We start from the raw sequence: 17,971 nt of genomic DNA on the forward strand, positions 1-17,971 counted from the left end.
CGTGGACTGAGGAAGAGGGGAGGCTGTGGCACGCGGATGCCACCCTCCACATTCCGGCCCCAGGAAAAACTGACCTGGAGGCAGGAAAACTCAAACCGATGAATGGATAATTATCCACTGAAAATTCTTTAAGGGGAACTGGGTTATACTTTTCTTGAATTTGAGATAACATTAACCTATTTAAACTACTTTTTAATTCAAATGATGACTTTGTCCCCAATAGCTTAAAAAAGCAAAATAACGTACCTTAAACATGACACATACACTCTTGGAGTCTAGTCTCTTGTCTGTGCGTGTGTCAGAAACTGATATTTACCAAGTGATAAACAAACAAGTGCCATTAGGAAAAACAGAGGTTTTCGCAAATGAAAGCTCCTTCCCTCTCCCACACCTGCTCACATATCCTCCCTGAAGACAGAGGTAAGAAAGCGAGGCTTGATCTTCATGACGCCTGCCGACCTCTGCGGCGCTGGACCTCTGTGGGGGAAGGCCAGGAGGCTTAAGAGATGCTCCCCTGCCGCAGAGACAGTGAAAGCTGTGTCCATAGAAATTCTCTTTAATGTTCTCTAAGACTTGACAGGTCCATGGCCAGGCTGACAACTCCACACACACGTGAAGGAACCCAACAGGCAGGTGCCGACAGGAAGCAGGTGCAGGTGGCTCTGGGCAAAGCAGCACCTCCCCAGTCACCATTCACCCCACCTGGAACAAGTAGAACCTCCCCCATCCAAGGTCCACCCTAACCTGGGAGAAGCAGCAGCTCACCTGTCTGCCATTAACCCTGACCTGGGAGAAACAGCCCCTCCACCATCCACCTTTCACACTGTCCCGGAAGAAACAGCCCCTCCACCATCCACCTTTCACACTGTCCCGGAAGAAACAGCCCCTCCACCATCCACCTTTCACACTGTCCCGGAAGAAACAGCCCCTCCACCATCCACCCTTCACACTGTCCCGGAAGAAACAGCCCCTCCACCATCCACCTTTCACACTGTCCCGGAAGAAACAGCCCCTCCACCATCCACCTTTCACACTGTCCCGGAAGAAACAGCCCCTCCACCATCCACCTTTCACACTGTCCTGGGAGAAGTGGCACCTCCCCCATCCACCTTTCACACTGTCCTGGAAGAAACAGCCCCTCCACCATCCACCTTTCACACTGTCCTGGGAGAAACAGCCCCTCCACCATCCACCTTTCACACTGTCCCGGAAGAAACAGCCCCTCCACCATCCACCTTTCACACTGTCCCGGAAGAAACAGCCCCTCCACCATCCACCTTTCACACTGTCCCGGAAGAAACAGCCCCTCCACCATCCACCCTTCACACTGTCCTGGGAGAAGTGGCACCTCCCCCATCCACTGTCCAGCCCAAATTGGGAGAAGCAGACCCTCCCCCACTTACCATCTACCCCAACCTAGGAGAAGCAGCAGCTCCCTTTCCACCATGTACCCTGACTTGGGAGAAGCAGACCCTCCCCCATGTACCATCAACCTCCGCCTTGGAACAGCAGCTCCCCTTTCCACCATCCACCCTGACCCGGGAGGAGCAGCCCCTCCCCATGCATGGTTCCCCCTGACCTCTGAGAAGCGGCCCCTCCCACCCGCATGCAGAGTGCACCCTGATTGGCAGGTGTGGGAGGGGCGGGGGTTCGCTGCTGCCACTGCTTCTGGTTCTGAGTCCTTGCTCTGTGCGGCTGCACATCAGGCTGTTGCTGCGATGGGACCATGTGAAAGTGTGCACCGAGGGGACTTGGTCGGGTATTGCATGTCACTGGGAGACGTCCTTGTAGGGGATCTTCACTGAGCAGATGAAGCAGAATTTGGGTTAAAATGAATTTTCCCAAAGCTGCAGTACAGTTTTTCAGTCCTCTAACTGCCTGAGATAAATGTTGGCAACTTCCTTTGACATTACACTTCACTTTTGTCACATAATAAACTTGGTTATTGACCATAATAACTTTATTAATATACAGACTAATTATTGATACTCACCGATGTATTTTATGTGTTATTAAGAGTCAGTCATTTGGTTTAGAAAGACCAATATCACATTGAATAATTCGAAACATATTTAAGGCATAGAACTTGCATTTTTTTCTCTTAAGCAAAATGAGGAGTTCTAGCCAATCTTGCTAGTGTTATTTATAGCATCTTATTTCCTGAGAGAAGACAGGAAAAGTGAGTCCCTGCCTTCCCTCTCTCTCTGTCTGGCTCCTCCCAGGCCTGTCTGGCAGGGGCCGGGGTGCAGGAGGAGGAGGCGGCCTCCAGTGCAGAGGGGCTGGACTTGGACCCCTGCAGCAGGTACTCGGAGCAAATGGTGAGATCAGAAGGGGGATGATGTCATTCCTTCGAAGGAATGAATTAAACGTGCTTCCTCGTGTGTCTGATTGACAGCACTGCACAGGAGAAGCGGCATATAAAGCCGCACTGCCCGGGAGCCGCTCGGCCACGTCCACCGGAGCGTCCTGCACGGCGGGGCCGGTCTCTCGCTCCGGCAGAGCCTGAGCCTTTCTGACCCAGTCCGGAACACTGAAATCAGTCATCACTGCATCTTTTTAGCAAACCAGGTACGATTATTTCTTAAACTCAATTATTTCATCGTGCTCCAATTTTAAGAAATTAGAGCTCTTGAACCGTAAGCAGGGGAGAAGAAAAAAGAGCTATGGAGATTCTGAAGGTGGGTGGTGCGTCTATGAACACTAAACGGCAAGCCTTTCTTCACGTGGAGTTTTTACTGCCCACTGGAAGAGCAAGGCACGTGGCCGCCGCTAAGCTTTTCCTCCGGCTCCTTTCGCCGGCTGGCCCGGCACCCCTTCCTCTCTGAGGGTTGTGGTTGTTGCTATTGTAATGCATGTACCTACCTGGGAACCCGGTAAAGGCTTTATGTTTTCACCTTCAGAATAAGAAGATTCCACATGAGAGTTTGTTATTGAGGAGGGAATTAGAAACCACTCCCGGAGTATCTGAAAAGTAACCGAGATTAGAGAGAGACTCTAATTGTTAACATTATTAGTAGATTAGAGAGAGACTCTGATCTCTGATGAACATTATTAGTGGATTAGAGAGAGACTCTGATCTCTGATGAACATTATTAGTAGATTAGAGACTCTGATTGTTAACTTTATTAGTAGATTAAAGAGAGACTCTGATTGTTAACATTATTAGTAGATTAGAGAGAGACTCTGATTGTTAACTTTATTAGTAGATTAGAGAGAGACTCTGATTGTTAACATTATTAGTAGATTAGAGAGAGACTCTGATTGTTAACTTTATTAGTAGATTAGAGAGAGACTCTGATCTCTGATTAACATTATTAGTGGATTAGAGAGAGACTCTGATTGTTAACATCATTATTAGTAGATGACAGAGAGACTGATTGTTTACATTATTCGTAGCTGAAAAGTGTTTTGAACCTAACTAGAGAATATTTGTGGTAAGTCTATGCAAAGTCCTGTGACTGCCGGGACACACAGCGACTTTTAACAGTTTTGCGGCAGTTTGCATATGAAAAGCCAGCTGGCGGGTTGCCTGGCTACCACTTAAGGAAGGTGGGTTTGGCCTCCCAGGGCTGGGGGCTGAGCACCCAGGAGTCTGCTGTTTCATCAGACTGCTCTTGGTGGGGGATGGCCGGTAAACAATTAGCTCTCTGCAAAGTTATCTTTTACTTTGATTGTTCAACTGAAAAGAGTTTTCAAAGACCTTTGCAAATTCAAACTGTGTTCTGCTGCCGAGAGGCACTGACATCTTTCTTTTGGAGAGACACAAGCATAAACGTGGGTGCGTGGCGTGCAGAGGCTGGGGCAGGGGTGAGCGGCACTGGCTCGTCCGTGGCTCCATCCCTGCCCGGTGTCCCTGGATGGGCTGAGGCCAGGCAGCCCGGCTGCTCATCCTTCCTGTGGCATGGAGCCTCACTGTCCTTTGACAATCCTCAGCGGCGGATGCTTTGTTAGACTCCTGCTCCTGTAAGAATCCACCTCAAGGCAGAGACAGTAGGATGTGGTTTTGTCAGAGGAGTTTGCTTTACTTTTTCCAACCTGTCCTTATGAAGCTGGGCATCCAGAACTTTCGCGTTTGCCATCCTGTTCTTGGCTGGCCTCTGCAGGGCCAGCCCCACAGAGCTGTCCTTAGGGGACTTCAATGTGTCCGGCAGTGTGGGCTAATAAGGTGGAGAGGTGGGAAGAGCCTGCCAAGGCTGTACCTGAGCTGCGTAATTCTAACACCTCTCTGTGGTGCTTACTGTGTGCAGGCATTGTTCTAAGCTCATGGTCAAGTGTTCACTCATGTCATTAAACCCTCTTAAGAGCTCCATAGAAAGGTCCTGTCAGCACTACCATTATTACTGTGGCTGCCTCGGGCATTTACAGTAGAAAGTGCCCCAGACCCAGAGGCACATTCTGCTCCTGTAACCCATGTCTGTGGCTTGCTTGGCTAAGTCAGCCCCTGGTAAAGATTCGTTTGCTGAATTCATCTCTCATAACAACCCGATGAGGTGGGCGTTTTATATGAGGCTATGTTTCTACAGATGAGGAAACTGAGACAGAGAGGTTAAGTAAGTTTTCCTAGGTTGCACAGCTGGTGTTCAGCATTGCTCAGCCTGGTGCTGGCCTCCGCCGGCCCGCGGCCGTGCTGCTTCCGGAGCCAGGACAGATGAAACAATCACCAAGGACCCGGGGGGTGGCACTGGGGGCAGCAGATGGGTTGCCGGGGGGGGCGGGGAGCAGATGAGTTGGGGGGTGGTTCAGGGAGCAGATGGGTGCGGGGTCTGGAGGTGCTGCCAAGCATTTCTTCTGGGGAACGTTTCTCTATTTCTGGAAGGTGAGGATTTCCAGGTTACCAAATGTTGTTTCTGGAGAGGGAGAGTCCTTGGTTTAACAATGAGAAGTTAACAGCCTTTGCTATTCGAAATATGGGAAGAATTGGGGTCTCAGTCTTTGCTTCAACCTGGAGCAGGGTATGACCAATTGCTGGAAGGGACTTGGGGAGCCCCGGGACCCGCAGGCTCATGCTCCTTCGGGAGAGGAGAAGCTGAGACCCACAGGGTTAATTGTGCAGCAGGGCATTGGGCCATGTCTCCTGACTCCGGGTCCAGCCTCCACTGAGCTGTGCCAACTTAAAATCCCCAAGAATGGAAAAACAGGCCTGCAGGAAAATAAAAAGGCAGGGTCAAAATGATGGCTAAGTCAAGTGTTCTGTTTTTTTGTAAGTATAATTCACCAAATTAAGTTTATTTCTAACTTTTTTTACAGTTAGTATTTATTCTGTTTAATTAGGTTATGTGTAACTGTTTTTTTTCTGGATATTTACACAAAATGCTTTCACAGATTATTTTTGTCAGGCTGGATATTTTTCTAAATTCAAACTTTCCAGATCTAAGTCCTGTCTACGAGTCATATGAACAGAATTACTCCTGGCAAGCGCTGACCTTGCCCATCGTCCATTTGCTCATCTGTAAAACGGGGACAATTAGACCACCACTTACCTCCTCGGCTATTATGAAGATGAAATAATAGGAATATTTAGAACGTGATGAGCACAGTGCTTGCCGGTGAATGCCAGCCTAACAAATCTTAGTTATAGTTAGAAGAATCCTGCTTGAAAAGTAAATTTCCTCCTTAGCTCTTAGTTTCCCACAAATCCAGTTGGTGCTGAGTTTTATATGCAAACTGTTTTTCAATGGTCATGTGAGTCACTGGGCCAGTCTCCCTCATAGGCAGGGTTGCAGCTGTGGACTCATCACTAACAAGGGTTTCCTGTATCCCCAGGAGCTACACTGCAGGAGGCAGGATGGTCTGGGGGCTGGTCCTGCTGGCTCTGTGGGTGTGGCCCAGCACACAAGGTGAGTGTCCTCAGAGCCCGTGGTCTCTTGGGCTTGTGAGATGTGGCTTAGCTGCAAGGCGAGAGACGACAAAATAAAGTGTGTAGTAGGACAATTTTACCCGTGAGGACCTTCTAGCTCCTTAATAGTAACTTACTTCAGAGCCAATATGACATGAGAGAATTTATCTTTGGAAAATTCAGGTGTTAGAGAAAAATGCCATTCCACTTAGAGTTGCACAGTTTATCCTTTTTTTTCTGTAGAGGATGTTCACAGCACTGCAAGCATTTGGTGTTTGTTGAATTATTTTTGCTCCACTTTCTTCCTCCTTTAAATATTTTCCCACGTGTTTACTTTTCTACAGTATGATTTTTAACGACCACGTAATATTTCATCACAGATGAAGTTTGATCTTTTTCAATCAATTCCCACTTAGATTGGTTTATTTTCATTAGCATAAACGGTGACACAAAAAATACTGACGTGGATAAATCTTAAGTAGCATTTGTGATTATGTCCTTTGGATAGGTTACAAAATTAGAATTGTTGAATCAAAGCTTTTAATTCTTGCCAAGTAACTCTATGGAAAGTGGTCCCATGCCCACTTCTATCAGCAACACTGTGTATTATACTGTTCTAATTTGCCAAATATTACATGAAAAGGAAGGCTTTGTTTAAACTTTCCGTTCAGTGTATTACTTCGAATTATTTAAACTGTTATGATTTTGGTGAGGTCTGATCACTTTTCTTGCCAATAGCTTAGGTGGTGAGTTACAACCATTTGTTTCTATACTGGACACTGATCACTCTTTCAGATCCTTACCCACAGGGTGCATTAAGAGCTGGAGAATACATTTTTACAAAATAACAACCTGCTAACGTAACGGGTTTTAGGCAGTTGATCTCAACAAGAAAGCAACATACGAGTGAGCCGCTTTCAGACACTTTATCAATAGCAAGGCTAAAGATCCATGTCTTTCCTAGTTTATTCATTCATTTATTTCCTGAGCAATCAACTGGTAGAGAGGACGGCTGCTTTTCAGCCTCAGATCTGAGATGGAAGAGCCAGACAGAGTCACTTGGGACATGTGCCAGAATGTCAGTCGAGGCCCGGATTCCCTCACCACGAAGGTCGGGCTATGCAAAGGGCCAGGTGAAGGGACAGGGCGCTGCCTGGCCCCACCGATTTACCTTCTGGCACACGCTCCTCGGCCAGCCAGGGACAGAAGCTGACCCCACAGACCCGCAGCTGCGTTGGCACCACACTCTGAGTAGCAGCACTGGCAGTGGCTTTTCATCAGAGAGGGCTCTAGCACTCCTATAAAAGAGGGAGAGAAGTTGTGGGATATTGGGAGGCCTCGTTAATTTCCTTACACGCGAGGTTCTGGTTTGTCACCCTGGGTCTGGCCAACCTCGCCCTCTTCCCCTACGTCACCCTTCTGCACTGCGGTTCCCTTTGCAGCTGGTCACCAGGACAAAGGCACGACCTTCGACCTTTTCAGTATCAGCAACATCAACCGCAAGACCATTGGCGCCAAGCAGTTCCGCGGGCCCGACCCCGGCGTGCCGGCTTACCGCTTCGTGCGCTTCGACTACATCCCGCCGGTGAACGCAGAGGACCTCAGCAAGATCACCAGGAGCATGCGGCAGAAGGAGGGCTTCTTCCTCACGGCCCAGCTCAAGCAGGACGGCAAGTCCAGGGGCACGCTGCTGGCTCTGGAGGGCCCCGGTCTCTCCCAGAGGCAGTTCGAGATCGTCTCCAATGGCCCTGCGGACACGCTGGACCTCATCTACTGGATCGACGGCACCCGGCACGTGGTCTCCCTGGAGGACGTGGGCCTGGCTGACTCGCAGTGGAAGAACGTCACCGTGCAGGTGGCTGGAGAGACCTACAGCCTGCACGTGGGCTGCGACCTCATAGACAGCTTCGCTCTGGACGAGCCCTTCTACGAGCACCTGCAGGCGGAAAAGAGCCGGATGTACGTGGCCAAAGGCTCAGCCAGAGAGAGTCACTTCAGGGTACGCTCTGCAGGGAGGCGGCCACGGTGAGGGAGGAAAGAGCTTTGCTGGGAACTGACCCGCGAGTGCGTCTGGTGATGCGATGCTTAAGCAGGCGGAGCCTGGCCTTAGAGAAGCACACTGCACCTCCACACACGTGCTCACATGCACACATGCACACACTGCACACCACATGCAACCACAGGCATGTGCACACGTGCACATGCACCACACACCCATGAACACGCATGCACACAAACACATGAACACACATCCAAAGACATATGCACAAACACTGCATATGCACTCACACTCGCATGTGTATATACATCACACATGCACACACATGAACACACATCCAGAGACATATACACAAACACTGCATATGCACTCACACTTGTATATGTATATACATCACACATGCACACATTACACACACATGCGAACACACATGCACACAAACACACGAACACACATCCAGAGACATATACACAAACACTGCATATGCACTCACACTCGCATATGTATATACATCACACATGCACACACCACACACATATGTGAACACACATGCACACAAACACATGAACACACATCGAGACATATACACAAACACTGCATATGTACTCACACTCGCATATGTATATACATCACACATGTACACACACCACACAACACATGCACAGACACATACCTCACCACATACACATGCATGTGAACACACCCTCACATATGCATGCCCGTGTGCAAACACTGTACATGCGCATGCACATGCAGACCCACATAAACACCATTCACACACTCATGTGCATGCATGCACACCACAGACATGCATGTGAACACACACATGCACACACGTGCACACACCCTACATGGGCATACATGCACATACACAAATAAACACCATGCATACACTCACATTCACACAGATGTGTGCACGTGCCACACATGCACACACACACCACACACACATGTGAACATACTCTCACACATGCACATGTGGACACAACCATATATAGGCACTTATACAGACATGTGGACAAAACAGGTGTGCACACACCACACAAAGTCATTCAATGCACACACATCATACACATGTGAACACACACATACATGTGCACAAAAGCACCATACACAGTCACACACATGCACACACCTCCACACATAAACACACCATACATACACTCACATTCACTCACATCCCACACACACACACAAAAACACATATAGATGCACACACAGAACCACAGATGTACAGACGCATGAACACACATGCACACACACTCATACACACGTATACACACACAAACTCCACATGTGAACTCATGCATACACATACATCCACCATGCATGTGTACACACACAGGCACACATGCACACACAGGCACACATGCACACACAACACATGCAGAGCCACAGGCAGTTGTCAGCACATACATACTTTCACACATGCACTCACCCTTTCATGTGCAAACACCGCCCACAAGCGCGCACACACACACAATGCACGCCTTTCTAAGTCATGATTAATCAGAGAGGGCCGCCCCAGCTGTGCTTTCCTAACTGCACTAATAACCATCAGTTGTGATTGAGGGCTGGTTTGATGATCAGGGAATCAATCCTATTCCAATGTTTCTAGCAATCCCAGACTCTTTTGATCACGACCAAAACCACTCCTAAATGTTTGCTTTAGCAGCGAAATGATGGGAGAGCAAAGTAGCAGGTGCCCTTTTCCAAGGGAAAGGGCTACTGATTTATGAGGGAATGGTTTCATGTCCATTTTGGTGAAAATATGTTTGGAAATGAATCTTCCTTAAACTGCAGGTGTTTAGAATCACAACAGGGTGTGGTACCTTGCTCCCTCCCAGTCATGTAGGGCCTTGGAAATAAGTACATGCTTAAACTCAGTAATTTGAGTAAAAGGCCTAGAGATGCATAGCTTGTTTTTGAGTTAATCTCTCGTGGGTGCCCGGGAATTCCATACTATATAGGATTGGCCCAGCCCCACCGTAACTCAGCTGCGGGAGGCGCTCAGAGTCTGTGTCTCTGAGTAGACCAGTGGGCCTCTGTGAGCTCCTTTGCCCAATGCAGAAACTCGCTAATCATGGTGACTTGCAAGGAAAGAATGGCCTTGAACGTCCATGGGAACATGCCCAGAACCACACAGCAGGCCACACCTCTCCAAGGGCCATCTCACTCATTTGTGAAACATTTCCTTCTAGGTAGATTTCTTACATTACACTTCCATTTCTTGTGTCATGCTCAAAAGCAAAATTTCAAAAGTCCTATATATAGAAAATCTGATTATAAAGAGACTGCAAATCTGCTACGTAGAAGGAAATACTTTCACTACTTGAAGATTACATCTTGTGTTTTTAGAATGTCAGTGAGCTTGGCATCAAACGTTGGATGTTTATCTGTTGCTCTATTTTTCTGCTTGTATGTATTTACAGGGTTTGCTTCAGAATGTCCACCTCGTGTTTGAAAACTCTGTGGAAGATATTCTAAGCAAGAAGGGTTGCCAGCAAGGCCAGGGAGGTAGGTGTGTTTTCAAAAATGCATTTGATTTACTGGCTTGGATGGGTTTCTATTGTGACATGATGTATGTGTGTGTGTGTATGTATGTGCATGCATGCTTGTAAAAATTCAAGTAAAAATATTTGGAACTACCACTATTCTCTTTGAGTGAGTTAGCTGGTCACCTTAGACATGTCGATATCTGAAAATAATAAATTGATTAAACAGTTAATTTTAAGCAGATTTTAATAATCCAAACAATTTTATTATAGAAGATGAAATATAAATAGCTGGTACTTTAATATGACTTTAAATATAGGCGACTTTTCCAGCATATTAATGTGTGATGCTTGTCTGCCTAAGGAAAGTCATAGATATTTGTTGAACTTGACTTATAGAAGTTTTTTGTTTGTTTGTTTTGTTTTTTGAGACGGAGTCTCGCTCTGTCCCCCAGGCTGGAGTGCAGTGGCACGATCTCGACTCACTGCAAGCTCCGCCTTCTGGGTTCACACCATTCTCCTGCCTCAGCCTCCCGAGTAGCTGGAACTATGGGCGCCGCCACCTCGCCTGGCTAATTTTTTGTATTTTTAGTAGAGAAGGGATTTCAGTGTTAGCCAGGATGGTCTCGATCTCCTGACCTTGTGATCCACCGCCTTGGCCTCCCAAAGTGCTAGGATTACAGGCGTGAGCCACTGCTCTTGGCCTAGAAGTTTTCTTATACTGTTCATAGTTGTTATCTCCATCATATGATGGAAATCTATGCTACTTAAATCATTGACAGATGATCTCACCTTTTTTGTTAGTTACAGCTGTGAATGGTATTTCCAAGCATACTTTCCAATATTTTCTTGAGCATTTCATTCCGAAGGTTGCTACGACAGGTTCATTAAATGCCATACATCATTTAATCTTCAGAGTCACTACGTGAGATGCCTACTTTCACTTTCTTCATTTTACAAAGAGGAAGTCTGGCGCCCAAGGGGGTGCTGTGTGGCTGCCGTGTTCAGCTCCCCAGAGAGCAGGCAGCAGGGCTGCTGCCGGGGTCTGACAGCCTCAAAGCGGAGCTCACGTCTGCCACACGGTGTGGCTGTGTGCGCATGAAGGCCAGGCCATTTCAATTCCAAATTATGACAAGTGTAAATTGTTATGTCGTCAGGAAGATGTGGGATTTGGTATCTTTGATGCACAATGACTCTGTGATCCCATCGGCTACTTCAGAACTGGGGTGCATAGCCCACTCCTCAGTTACACGTTGCAGGTCCTGATTGCTGTGCATGTCCTGTGGGGAAAGAGAACAGGGAGACATTTGATCATCAGTGCAGGGAGAAGGGTGTTCTAAGACCAACCCTCATCCCAGCTCCGACTTTCACCCCGCCATGACCCTCGCTGTGCCTGTGACCTGAGGGGTAATTTGCAGCACAGGCAGCGTTATCTTGGCTCCAGCACTCCGAGTGCCAGGGCCTCAGCTTCATGAGGCAGTGCTCTTCCCCGGGCTCCTGGGGTGCAGGTGGCTGTGGGGCTTTTGGGTACTTTTTGTTGCAATAATGTTTTCAGTCTGATATATTTATATGTATATATGCAGGTGTGTGTGTCTGTGTGTGTGTATTTTCACTAATATAGAAAAATATTGTTTTTATAAACAAAACATATATGCAAATATTATTTGTATGAAAGAAAATATACCCTTTGTGGTGTTCCTAATCACACGTTCGTACCATAATTTCACGTGGGTTCAGTTAAACTAGAGCACAGGTTATCTATGGCATGTTGAATTCGTTGTCATAATGGTTAGGGAGTAAAACTAACCTACTATGACAAACACGACTTACAACTCTATGTAAGCAAACACCCTGTGTGTGTGTGTGTGTGTGTGTGTGTGTTACCAGCATACGCCCTAGCAGGTGCAGTCTCCTTCAGCAGGTATTTCCTAGTCTCATAGGTACCAGTGAATAATCCCTGGAACTATTAAAAGCAAACCTTTAAAACTTATGGGAAACTCTTAGATCTTCCAAAAAAAAAAAAAACAAAAAAACCCCCAGACTTACAGAGAAATCTAGATCTGTTATCTCCAGATGTAGAATAAGTATGGATCTCTATACATGTATCTACCTACCATATGTGGCAATCAGCCCTGAGTTAGTCTACTCAAAGCCAGGTGGATGCCGACGTCCCATTTGGAGATCTTTGCCAGCGAAGACTTCTTCACTGGTTAGGTCAGATTTGAGGAAAATGGGTCTTTATAGAAATAGCTACTTCATGGAGTGGTGCTTGGTAATGACACTCCCTTCTTCACTGTTTGTTAAAAGTGAGAGTAACCTTGTGAAGAGGCTGAGCCATTATTATTTTACAACTGAGAATATTGGCAGAAGCCTGGAGAAATACAAGCTAGTTGGAAGGTTTTACTACAAAGTAAAACTACATTCCTGTCAGAGCCGGAGCAGAAGCAAAGATATATGTGGTCTTTTGTTTAACTTTTAAAGGAATGAAAAGCAAATACCCTAGGTTAGCTAAAGATCAGTGTGCTGGGTAAAATCCACTCAGGGTGGTTTCTCTCTCTCTGCTTATACATTGATATTGACCTGATTGTACATGGTTATGGGCATGATGAATCTGAGGGGAAGCTTCTGAGCTTAATGTGAATTGCAGCACAGTTTATAACCAAGTGACAAAAACTCGATCACGGAATGCCTGACAGTGCTGTAAAATGTGTAAGTCATTCCTCAATAATGGACTGTCTGAGAGAAGTCAGGCATTTCAAAGACGGGATCCTCACCCCCAAAAGGGAGCAGAGTCCTAGATGGGGGTGAGGTGAGCTCCGGCGTAGAGCCTGGGCCCCTACTGCATCCGTGCAGGCCCCACTGAACCTGAGAACGGGACCTGCCTCCGACCCCAACTTGCCTTGGGTCAATTTGTAAATTACGTGCCATACCCATCCAGGTCCCACGATATAGGGTTTCAGACGGAGCGGTGGGAAGGTAGGAAGGTGGAAGTGGGGATAAGGTGGGAAGTTGGCAAGGTAGGAGTGGTGGAAACGTGGGAAGGTGGGAGCAGTGGGAAGGTGGGAGCGGGGGGAAGTGGGAAGGTAGGAGTAGTGGGAAGGTGGGAAGGTGGGAAGGTGGGAAGGAGGGAGCGGGGGGGAAGGTGGGAAGATGGGAAGGTGGGAAGGTGGGAGTGGGGGGGAAGGTAGGAAGATGGGAAGGTGGGAAGGTGGGAAGGCCGGGACCAGCAAGGCACAGTCTCGAGGGGACCGGCTGTTTCAGCAAGAGGATGAGTGAATTTTCTTTAAAGCAGAGCAAGGAGCCATAAGAAAGGGTGTTTGGGGATGAAAATAAAAAAGGATGAAGAGTCTAGAGGAGCTGTCAGAACTTGTAGGGGATGTGTTGTTCAAGAAGCAGATTTGTGGTCGGAAGCTTTGGAAAGAGGGGACCTGGGTCTGAGTGACATGCGTGGCTGCTCCTGCTTCTGCGTTTGGACCGTGTGGGCCTGTCCTATACTTCTGTGTCTCCCCACTCCTAAGCTAACCACGGCTCTGCTCCTTCTGTGACGCGTGGCAGTGTGGGAAACAGCCGCTGTCCCCTGTCCCTGCTGTTCCTGGTGTCACCCAGCACCAGGCCTCTCTGGGAACCAGGGCAGGTCATCCTCCCTGTGGTTCCGGCCCCTGCTGCTGGCCACGTCCTCCGTGACGCTCACGGCCCTTCTGTGCTTCCCCTCAGCTGAGATCAACGCCATCAGTGAGAACACGGAGACACTGCGCCTGGGTCCGCATGTCACCACCGAGTACGTGGGCCCCAGCTCGGAGAGGAGGCCTGAGGTGTGCGAACGCTCCTGCGAGGAGCTGGGGAACATGGTCCAGGAGCTTTCCGGGCTCCACGTCCTCGTGAACCAGCTCAGCGAGAACCTCAAGAGAGTGGTGGGTGCCCGCGCGGGGCTGCAGGGGTCACAGGGCACGGGCAGCTCCGCCACTGGCCCATCTCGGCGGATCTTAACACTCCTTGGCCTGGCAGTGCCTGGTGCTCGATTAAAAACCTACAGTTCTCAGGGGAGGCGTCTGCTGGGACCCTTGCTCAATATTCAGCCTTGTTAGAGGGAAGTTGGGTAGATCTAGGGAAGTATTCCCAAGGAAAACAGTCCTGGGCACAGTCTCCAAAGTACATTCTTAATTTGGGGAAATTTACCTCCTCGGTAAATCTGTAGGTACGAGTGTACACACACACACACACACCTGCAGAGGAAAATACTTTTATTTAAAGGACTGCATGTTGGAGTAGCTGAAGAAGCAGGATGAGAAGTCCCTGTGAGGCTGGCAGGAGTGAAATGGGTTTTAGCAGCACAGCGTGGCCAGGAAGAGTGAGGGATGCCTGCGGGGCTCAGGACGGGCAGCTCGCAGTTTAGAGAAAGGGACTGAACATAATGAGGTGCTCTGGGCCACGGTGCCCCACGATGTCCACATGGCTAACCAGGCTGCAGTGATGCTGACTTGTACCTAGAGGACACGAAGTAAATGATGCCAGGAGATGGAACCCGGGGCAAGGAGGGCCGCGAGGGCAGGAGCCCAGGTCAGGGAGGGTGGCGAGGGCAGGAGCCTGGGGCAGGGAAGGCGGCGAGGGCAAGAGGTTGGCTGTATCCCTGCCTGTCCTTATGGCTGCTGCCTGGGGACCTTGTTCCCACCCGCAGTCCCACCTTGGGTTCCCATTTGAAGGAGTCCCAGCATTGCTCTGCACTGACCCCGGTGTGATGTGAGCCGCGCAGTTTCCCCTCCCCTGGAAGGCAGGTGGATGGGTCGCCGCAGAAGCCCAGGCAGTGACAAGCTGTGGCACTGGCTCAGAAAGCTCCCTGAGGATGGAGGGCAGCTTCTGGGACTTCCTCCCAGGGATAAGTCAAGTCCTACTAGACTTTAGAGCTTTTTAATGAAGGAGGAACTTTGTTTTTCATCCACAAGCATGATGACTAAATATGTAGTTTTCTTGTCTGTACTTAAATATTTCACTTGATTTTCCAGTCGAACGATAACCAGTTTCTCTGGGAGCTCATTGGTGGCCCTCCTAAGACAAGGAACATGTCAGCTTGCTGGCAGGATGGCCGGTTCTTTGCGGAAAATGAGACGTGGGTGGTGGACAGCTGCACCACGTGTACCTGCAAGGTGAGGCCCCAGAACACGGCTCTGGGGGGGGAGGAGGCCACCACTGGACACTCGGCAGAGCTTGACTGCCTGGAAATGCCAGCATTCAGTGCGGATGTATAAAACCTGTTCAGCTATGTGAGGAAATCCGAGTGTAAGAACCACAGACGGGCCAGGAACCATATTTATGACTCGAATCAACCTTTTTGTTTGCACATAAAGAACCAGAGCCCAGATTGCGGGGAGCGACCTGGCCAGCATCACCAGTGGGTTAGAAACAGGAGGAACAGAGAAGCCAGACATGGCCCTAGACTCTACATTTAATTCCATTCGGTTCTGACAGAGCCTGAGGCTCAGCAGAAACATTTGGGGGAAATACAAGCCACTGCCTGAAGTCTTATAGACAGACAATTTAGCTTTTAGTGTTACTCTATTTCTGTAACAATGGCCTCAGAGTTGCCCTAGATAACGGGAGTTCCTGCTGCCTGTCTTTTCTTCCCTCCTTCCAGGAAACGTGGGGCTCTCTATTGCTTCCTTGCTGCTCAGTGAAGGGAGAAAGGAACGGAATGGATGCAAAGAGCCATCTGGGGGCCCTGTTGTTGTCAGGCTCTGAGCACTAATGGGAGAAAAAGATGCCCTTATTTTCACATCTCTGTTTGTAACGTACGGTCCATAGGATGGAAAACATTCAGCCATTCTGTCGACTCCTTCTAGTCTCAGCCCTTGTACCAATGTCGCCTGCTTTTAAATGAGTGTTTCATGCATGCCTTTCTTCACTTGTAGAAATTTAAAACCATTTGCCACCAAATCACCTGCCCGCCCGCGACCTGCGCCAGCCCGTCCTTCGTGGAAGGCGAATGCTGCCCCTCCTGCCTCCACTGTGAGTATCGCCAGCCGGCGAGCGCATCCTGCATTTTTAGGACGTCCATGCTTGTTTGTTTATTGATTCATTGGTTGGTTTTGGCGGAGAAGAGTGAGGTTCAGCCCCATGAGGACAGGTGAGGGAATCAGGGGGCCACCCTAGGCCACTGGTCGTCCGCTGAGGACTGACTCGTGGCCAGAAAGGAGTGTGGAAGCCCTGGGAACGTGGGGGTGGGAAGGCCTGTCCTGATGCTTCTCAGACGAGGAAGCTGAGCCCAGGGGTCATGCAGGTGAGCCCAGAACAGGCCTTGATGGGGCCCCAGCTCAGTCAGAGAACACACGTAGATCTGTGACTGTGTTACGGCGGCGAGTGATGACTGTACACACACTTCTGGATAAGAACCATAGGAAATCAGACAAACAAAAACCAAAGACTGTTACCCAAGGAATATGTTCTAAGTGATAGAAATACGTTCCAAGGAACAGAACCTGAGACAGAGAGGAACCATGCGTGGACACCCTGGGGGTCCCGGGCCACCCTGGAAACTCAGTGCACGTTCAGAGACTGAGTTGACCCCAACGCTGCCCTCGGGTCTCTGTGCTGCCTCCCACCCCTGCCCCAAGTTCCCTTCCCAAGTTGGCTCTGCTGACCCCACCCAGAGCTCCTGAGCCATCCATGGCTCCCCAGTGCCTTGCTATCCAGGCAAGGTGCTTCAGGTCCACCCCGCAAGTTGCTGCTGCACTAAGAGCAGGCAACGCTTCTCCCAAACTAAAAGTCACCATCCCCCAAACATTCCCAGAATGTTCCTGTGGCCCCAGAGCTCTGTCATCCTCAGGACACCTTAACTCTGATGCGGACAGAGAATGAAGGGACTCAGAGCTCACGCTCTGCCACTCTGTGATTTTGAATACAATGGGATTTTTCTGAGTTTCAGATTTATTGCCTGTAAAATGCAGAAAATATATCCCCTATATGGTTAGTCTTATAATGAAAATCAACAATTCAGTACGCATAAAAGTGCCTGTTAGGTATTCACAAAGCCAGATTGCTCCTGGCACAGCATAAAAATATAATCTTGATAATTAAATGGCCCACATTAGACTAGAAGGAGATATCTTATGTTACCAAGAGCATCATAACCAGGAAAAGATCGCCTTGACCATTTTTCTTTTCTTTTCTTTCCCTGCTTTCTGGAACTCTGAGTCATGGCACATTCATTGGGTTTCTCTCCTTACGGGAATGATTTCTTGCATCAGGTTGCTCTTTCTTTCCATTTGGGGGCTGTGATTACCTGTGAGGAATTTCTTTACAGGGAATCTCCTTTTTATTAGCTTGTTTCAGTTTACTTGGAAATAAGTGACCTGTAATTTTCACCAATAATTGAAATGTTTCACTACATTACGTAAATCAGTGAACAGAGGTTAAATGGAAATACATTAAGTCTTTATAACTTTAATGAAACCTCAGGTAGAAAAGATTCAGCAATGTCTTTGGCAAGCTATTTTATAAAATGGATTAGAAGACTTTCCTGGACACACACGGATTTAGCTCCCCGCGGCACCCAACAGTAGACCCAGAAATGCATTTCTGCTCTTCCCTTGAAAGGCAGCCCCTGAAGTCCTGTGCTGGTCACAGACTTGGGTCCCACAGAGCCACAGC

The 17,971-nt window shown here is 48.5% G+C and overlaps 1 protein-coding gene across 1 annotated transcript in view; it reads left to right on the plus strand.

The window, feature by feature from the left end:
* Positions 1-2,220: 2,220 nt before the first annotated feature.
* Positions 2,221-17,971, plus strand: part of THBS2 (thrombospondin 2) — a 39,636-nt gene continuing 23,885 nt past the window's right edge. The window contains exons 1-8 of the mRNA XM_005551410.4: positions 2,221-2,302; positions 2,396-2,568; positions 5,764-5,837; positions 7,279-7,835; positions 10,268-10,352; positions 14,045-14,241; positions 15,331-15,471; positions 16,234-16,330. Of these exons, the coding sequence (XP_005551467.3) occupies positions 5,786-5,837; positions 7,279-7,835; positions 10,268-10,352; positions 14,045-14,241; positions 15,331-15,471; positions 16,234-16,330 (1,129 nt within the window). The 5' untranslated portion in view covers positions 2,221-2,302; positions 2,396-2,568; positions 5,764-5,785. The remainder of the gene's footprint in view (positions 2,303-2,395; positions 2,569-5,763; positions 5,838-7,278; positions 7,836-10,267; positions 10,353-14,044; positions 14,242-15,330; positions 15,472-16,233; positions 16,331-17,971) is intronic.

The sequence above is a fragment of the Macaca fascicularis genome, chromosome 4 (assembly GCF_037993035.2).
Source record: "Macaca fascicularis isolate 582-1 chromosome 4, T2T-MFA8v1.1".
Classification (NCBI taxonomy): domain Eukaryota; kingdom Metazoa; phylum Chordata; class Mammalia; order Primates; family Cercopithecidae; genus Macaca; species Macaca fascicularis.